The sequence below is a fragment of the Tachypleus tridentatus genome, chromosome 7, assembly GCF_004210375.1.
Source record: "Tachypleus tridentatus isolate NWPU-2018 chromosome 7, ASM421037v1, whole genome shotgun sequence".
Taxonomy (NCBI): Eukaryota; Metazoa; Arthropoda; class Merostomata; order Xiphosura; family Limulidae; genus Tachypleus; species Tachypleus tridentatus.
In genome coordinates this window covers 166,382,239-166,390,098 of record NC_134831.1, presented here as the reverse complement: position 1 = coordinate 166,390,098, position 7,860 = coordinate 166,382,239, and the positions used below count along the sequence as shown (strand labels likewise).

The window sequence follows — 7,860 nt, the reverse complement described above, 5'->3', positions numbered from 1 at the left end:
CCACACAGTTTTTGATCGTATAAAAGCCGCATATAGTCAAACAAATCACAACACCAATCAACAGTACTTCTGGTACGAGCTGCTGCATTTTCAAAGTTATCCAAATCAGGGAGCATGATCAGAGTAAGTACACGTTAGAACTAACCTTTTAAGTAATGTTAACATAAATCATATAAATAGTATTTTATTCGTTATACAGTAGTGTTAAATTAGTGATGTATTATATAGGATATAAGGACGTTGTTCATGTTAAATGTTTTCATAATTCTGTCTTTAATTCTTGCTCCAGTCTATGTTATAACTAACCACAGAAGTTTCTAATCCCGTTAACTCAAATTTATTGTCAGTTCGAGTTGAAATATGCAGATAAATGTTTTTAAAAGACACGACGTTTCGTTGTCTGTGCTAATTTTGTGTTGACTTGTTTGCAATCATCAACAAACGATTTTCTCACCCAAACACAGACTTATTTGTCCAAAAACAAAACTTATCACATCAAAAACCTCTAAGAAAGCGTACGATCAGGTTTCAATATCTTAGAATAAACACTTAAAAAAGGTACAAAGATTTCTCTAGTCTATACAAGATGGAGTCTTGGAAGAAAATGATATCGTAACGTTCAAGAGAAAAATGTTTTGTAGACAGATACAGAAAAGACTAATGTCTTTGAATAATTTTCAGCATATTGAACAAAATTATTTTCGTTATAAATTTTTCTTTACATTCTACAGGTTTTGACAGTTTTGGGATTTTTAGCTGTATGTGAAGGTGGATTTTTGGGGGCAGGAGGAGGAGTGGGAGCTGGTGGACAGATTGGTGGTGGAGGATTAACAGCTGGTAGACATTTTGGTGGTGGAGGATTAGGAGCTGATGGACAGTTTGGTGGTGGAGGATTAGGAGCTGGTGGTCACTTTGCTGGTGGAGGATTAGGAGCTGGTGGACAATATGGTGGTGGAGGATTAGGAAGTCGTGGACATTTTGGGGGAGGAGGATTTGGAGCTGGCGGACACTTTGGTACTGGAGGATTTGGGACAGATGGGCAGATAAGTGGTGGAGGATTTGGAGTTGGTGGAAAGTTTGGTACTGGAGGTTTAGGAGCTGGTGGACAGTTTGGCACTGGAAAATATGGAACTGGTGGACAGTTTGGCACTGGAGGATTTGGAGCTGATGGACAGTTTGGCACTGGAGGATTTGGAGCTGATGGACAGTTTGGCACTGGAGGATTTGGAGCTGGTGGGAAGTTTGGCACTGGAGGATTAGCAGTAAGTGGACTCTTTGGTGCTGGAGGCGGACCAGCAAACGGATTCATTGGTGGTGGACGAGGAGGAGTAAGTAATTGCAATTTGATATATAGTTGTATTCCTTACTTTTTCCAAAATGTGGAAACAGCGATATATATATTTATATATTCGCGAAAAAATATATTGATATTTAGAAGGAACACTATTTTAAAGGAATTTGTCACACAATTTATCGACATTTGTTGTTTATACATCAGTCTTGAAACAAATACTTTATTTTTTAGTCGGAAACTGAATTTCCTCACCTAATAAACTCTAGAAGGAAGTAATTCTTCCCGTTTAAGAAATTAAAATGGTCTGAATAATGTAAGCATCAAATTATAATGATGACTTTAATGTGAATATTACTGTTATATGTTTTTGAATATATCTCAGTAAATCTTTGTTTAATTTGGATTTCAGTAAAATCTCATTTGATATATATTTCACTAATTCATCTCGATAAGCATATCAATAATCTCTCTACATTTATAGGTTAACTTCACATACTTAAATTTGTCTTTTGATAAACAACCCGGAAACAGTAAGGAAACTTTACTTTATGTTTAGAAAAAAAATCGAATAAATCAAGTTAAAAGTTTAAATGAAACTTAATAAACATAAAAATAACCATGACAATAAATAGACAACGTGTGATATTCCTTCGTAAACCATTTGAAGAAAACTCTTGTAACCAACATAGAAACGACATTGTTTTTAATACGTATAGATATAAATTAGTTCATGCTTTTACACAGGGACGTTACGGCCAACAACCAGTTTACCCCTCAATCCCCACACCCCACTCATTTAGCTACGTTGCACCCGCCGACGGGGGTTTTAGTGCACGGCAAGAGGTTGGAGATGGATATGGTCAAGTAAGAGGAACTTACAAGCTTTCTGACCCAGATGGACGGTTTAGGAAAGTTCAATACACTGCTGGTCCTCAAGGATTCCAAGCTCAAGTATACACCAACGAACCAGGTACCAAGAGTGAAAGTCCTGCTGACGTTAATTTCCAGTCCTCTGCTCCCGTTCCACCTCCTTATTACCCACCTAGGCAACGCCCTGGATACGGTACCCCTGGTGGTGGTCGTGGTTATCCAAAACACCCTGTTCCAGCTGGTAGACCTTGGCAGTAACTTGATCAATTCTGAAGTCAACGTTAAGGAAATGTTTTTGTGTATTTTATTGCTTAGCTAAATAATCAATGTTGTCGTATTTCATTATTATTTTACTGATTTATATATTCTATCAATACTTCACTCGCTGTCTGCTTTTCCTCTAATATATAATTGAGGATTTTCGAAGGGAATTATCTTAAAGATTAAACTAATCTCAGTTTTTACCTGTTATTTGCTATAAACTATGTGGATTAATGGCACTGCATGTAGGACAAGAACAAAACAAATGTGTTTTATAAATAAAAATATGTAAATAGGTGCATTTGTTGATTAAATGTTTGATAAATGATAAAACTCAACTGTTCATTATATTTTAGATGTTCATTAAACTTGTGTCTTTGGAGTACCATATTGGTTTGTAAAATTACCCCAGAACGTTTTCCAAACAAATAATGAACAAAGATGTAGCCTATCCGGTCTGTAGTCCAGAATAATAAAGTTTATAAGTGTTGCTAAGGGATATTAAAGCAGGGATCAAGTTGTTCACAATATAGTTCTAAAACATTTTACAAATATTGGGTGGATGGCGGTTACATTCTCCACAAGATTTTTTCATTCGTTTATTATTTAAACCTGATGAACTCTCATTTACCACACAGACATCAGTGAGCTCTTTACGAAGATAAAGCAGTGTTCCAGGTATCAAACAAGTTTCTCTGTCTGTTATGTTTTCTAAATAACAGATATCACAATATATTATGTAATATAGCTTTAATATAAAGCAAAGCAAACTCAAACTAAATAAGATATTGAATCTAAGATTTTTAAAGTTATGTAATGATAAATCGCTTTGTTAAAATAAATTTTACAATCAGAACAAAATTTGAAACGTTTTTGTGTTGAATAATTTCGTGAAACAGTAGATTTAAGAAATGTTTGAAATACAGAGATGAAGAAACCGAACGTTTCACGAGATAATCGTTGGTCTGCTGAGTTGAAAATGACAAGGTTCACAGTTCGATTTCTTGTTATGTCTCTGTTCAAATCAATAACACTAATTCTGTTTATATTTCAGCTTTTTTCTTTTTTAATTAACTTGTAATACTAAACTTTTACTATAATAAAATAAAATATTATGCCAAATATAACATAGCAGACATTTAAGGGGGAATTTTTCTGTAAAAATTAAATTTTTTTTTGGTGTGGGATATTATACCTTTCTTCCAGTCTGTTATACTTCATCTAATAGTTCCGCGGGTGGGATTTACAACACTGAAATTAGGAGCTTAATACACTCGGTGGACACAGCAGATAGCTCAATGTTGCAAGGTTAAAGTAAAACACACTCGTCTAAAAGTGATTCGGTAAGATAAATGATGCTACTCTGGTGATTTAAATGAAATAATAAAAACCATAAGTTGAAGTAACTAAATATCACAGTGAGGTTTAGCATTTCAGTTTTAACGGAGAAGTTTTTTCTAATTCCTTTTTGCAGTGAAAATTAAAGAATGAATAGAAATAGTACAAATTTATTATGAAGTTTGTCATGTGTTTCATATTGTGTGAATACTAGATTGTGAATAGAAAACAATATATTGAATTATTTTAAGATGAAAGTAATACAGTGTAGGTTATTTATATTTTCACTAACAATATGTTATCGTAAATATAGTTACATATAGATATAATTTGGTTATCATAGTACATTCCGATAAAATTATTGTCCAAATACGTATTTCAATACTTTTTTTATACCTAACTAGATACCCTTTCCTGTGTTACGTTTCAACAATCCTTGCTATTTGTGTGACACCAGTGCATGACTTGGTCGTAATCGCAGGTTCGAATCTTCGTCACATCAAACATGCTCGCCTTCTCAGCCGTAAGGGCGTTATAAAGTGACAGCCAATCCAACAATTAGCTGGTAAAATATCAGTCCAATAGTTGACGGTGGGAGGTGGTGACTAACTGCCTTCTCTCTAGCATTACACTGCAAAATTAAGGACGTCTAGTGTGCAGATTTGGTGAATTTCTAAACAAACAAACAAACAAAATCGAACTTTTATCCCAGGCTCATTATTATTTAATAACAATAGTAGTGCTACCTATATAACTTCTGATTTGATTAAAACTTTTTAATTTTCTCCGGCAGTTATATAAAAAAAAAAACATATGCGTGAAGCGTGATTACGACATCGGTCACTCGTTCGCTGCAATGACTGACCAACTTTGAATCTCAATCCTGTTCAGGTTTATAATTACCAGTTTTATTAAACGTTTTAAAGAATTTAAGTTCCATGATCTGTTAACGATAACGTATGTATACCCAGGTAGGAACTGTAATGATGGATGAAATAAGGTTTGTTTGGAACAACAATATTTCTACAGCGATGAACCTTTATCAACTTATCCACGTGTTCTATTTTGCACCCTATGGTTAAGCCTCGTTGATGTCCGCTATATTTTTATTTTATTTTCATTGAGACAAAAGCATATTTTCTGCTATCATTTGAGATCTCATTTCATTTGGCCATCTCACTTAACCCTAGTGGCATTTGTATCGTTTGATCTTAAGTGCAGTGATTGCGATAAACAAAATGGCAGCACTTTTCCTTCGTTCTCTTTACGTGTGAATTTATATCTACGAACTGCCATCGACACGAAGTTGTTTTACTTTCTGTTACACAGGAAACAGCACGCTTATAACTGCCTGTTCGTTTGTTGAGTTTTGCTCAAAGCTACTCTTGTGGTAGACTAGAGGGAACACAGTAAGTTCACACTACCTACTATCTATCACCTTTTGAGCTACTTTTGATCAAATATCTGGATTTGACCACTACTCTTATCACGCACCCACAGCATATTCCCCGATAGGATTCACCCGTGGGATATTTTCTTTTTTTTTTTGTTCAAAATAGCACTCGAAGCTGTATAGGTGGCTATTTGTACATAGCCTTCACTAAGTGTGAACGGTTAGATTAGTGAGAATGCAGCCAGTCAGTAGCACCCATCGCCAACTTTTATCTAACAGAACAGTAAAATTTAACTTATACCACCATGCCTCCTTCAGTAAGGTTCAATTAATCAGACATTTTTTAATCACCCATATTTTCGTGTTGTTACTTTTTTGAATAATTTTATTAATAATTCTTATGTTTTAAGACTTTTCAGTTTAAAGAATGGTAGGATGACCACTAGGTTTCACCATAAGATTGGTTTATTTAACGTACTTAAATTACAAAACTCTTATGTTACGTATTTGTTTAAATCTAAGTGGAAATACAGCTTACTTTTTAGTTACACATTCGGTCTTAACTATGTGATATCAAACAAACTGTTATGACCAACATAAACGAAATATTGAAGTTTACTTTTAAAGTAGTGAAAGAAAAGCATATCTCTTTGATTATAGAAGAAGGATAGACAGATTAGTGGTATGACTTTAATAAACATTCATATCTACCATTCCTCATGAAGACAGACGGTATTCTTTCTAAAGGTTTTTTAGTACTACACATAGACTTAATGAGCACATTACCATACACATGGTAATGTGCCTAGAATCCTCAGTATTATTGATAATCTAGTTTACGAAGGGTGAAAACATTCTCTTTAAATAGCTATCGCGTCAATTTCCAACCTTGAGCGGCCTGCAAGTGTCATGTCTTCCATGAAATCATCTAGATTGTGGTTATTTCTGTTTCGATAATGCACCAACATCTTTTGAATAATACAGGTCGGGATGTAGTATTCTTTCAAAGCAATTTTATTTCCTGCGACACGAAGCTGTTTCGTCCGAGTTCCCGAATAACTGAGCGATTATCACAAGATAACGAGCCACGTTTATTACTTCTCGAAACAATGGCGAGCGTAAGTTATTCGCACTTACCCAATTATTATTCATGGACGTTCTAAACACTTGAGTTCCACAGAATTAAACCTGAACCATTTCAACACATTTCATTCCTTTCTTACCGTTATTGTTTTCTCTCAAGATATGTAGAAAATAAATAAATTAGAACCCACAGACATCCTGCACTAGTAAACATGATTTGGTGTTTGGGTAGGAAAATATTGGCGCCTGTTGTAATTACCAAATATGACTTCGGGAAGAGTTGATCCACTTTCTATTGAGGTTTCGTTGTTGTATGACGTTTGTGATGCGAGTAATTAGAGTAAAAGTAACAAGTGCTTATGAGTAAACAGCTGGTAGCCTTTTAGGTCGCTGAATTTTTAGGATTTGATAAACAAGTCCTAGAATGTTAATTGCTCATAACCCGTTTGTTTGAAATAGTTAAAGAAAAAAGGGAAGGAAGGGACAAAAACGAAATTTTGAAGATAATTTTTAATAGAAATATTTAAAAACGTTTATCAGGTTTTGTTGAACATTTAAAATACTGATTACACAATGTAACACAGGTTTTGTTTCTGGACAGTATGTGTTATTTCCTAATTTCTTGTGTTGTAGAAGTACAGGAAATGGCCATTAGTCTCTTCAAACTTTGCTTTTGTGACCTGGATAATGAAATTTAGAAATTAACCTATTTTCTATGAAAATACGGGCAAATTTGCACATTTTCATTTGTATGAGGTCTGAATAACACAGCATATGAATCAAGATTTACATGTATTTATAATAAAGTTATACAAAAATGAACAAAAATGTTTAGAAGTGAGTAGTTTTTCGAGATTTGCGACTGTAATGTAAATCACTTTCACGAATCAGCCCCAAATATCGTCTCCCATCATGTTTTTGTTATACACTCCTTTGTAGTGGCGTTCAAAGTCCAGTATATCTTGGTTCTCCTTGAATTTTTCAAGATGAGCGTCAACGATATAGACATTCAGGGACATCCTGCAACCCATTTTGCCGTAGTTCTTCACCAGAACCTCAACCAGTTGCACATAATTTTCGGCCTTGTGATTGCCCAAAAAGCCCCGAACCACTGCGGCAAAGGTGCCTCAAGATTTTTCTCTTCCTATAGAGCTTCTTGCGGAATTTTTTGCACTCCAGAATCTTTTTTTTGTGGTCCAACGAAGACACTAGCTTTGACCTTTGCCTGAAACAGCTTATGAAAAAGTCTCGAAGGTACTTGAAAGCTGCAAACTCCTTATCAAGAGCTGTGACAAATGTTTCATAAGACCCAATTTTATGTGCAATGGTGGGAACAACATCTTCTGGAGGTCCACTAGAGACTCACACTTGACATTTAGCCTGCTCACAGGGAACTCGGTCCATTGTGACCAGTGCTTCCTGTTGTAGTTCACTGCAGTGTCCCCGCTGTCCCAAAGGCAAAGATAGCATGGAAACTTGGTAAAGCCTCCTTGGAAACCCATCAGGAATGCCACCATTTTGAATTTTCCAATAACCTCCCATCCATACTCATCATACTTCAAGGTTTTTAGCAAGGTCTTGAAACTGTTTTATTCCTCTTTGAAGTGCACCGAATAAACCA

General features: G+C 35.0%; 1 protein-coding gene across 1 annotated transcript; it reads left to right on the top strand.

The window, feature by feature from the left end:
• On the top strand, positions 1–2,720 carry LOC143257143 (uncharacterized). The gene is made up of 3 exons (XM_076515438.1): positions 1–123; positions 732–1,328; positions 2,039–2,720. Exons 1-3 carry the CDS (start codon positions 115–117, stop codon positions 2,420–2,422), a joined length of 990 nt encoding a protein of 329 aa, XP_076371553.1. The 5' UTR covers positions 1–114; the 3' UTR covers positions 2,423–2,720.
• Positions 2,721–7,860: the final 5,140 nt, after the last annotated feature.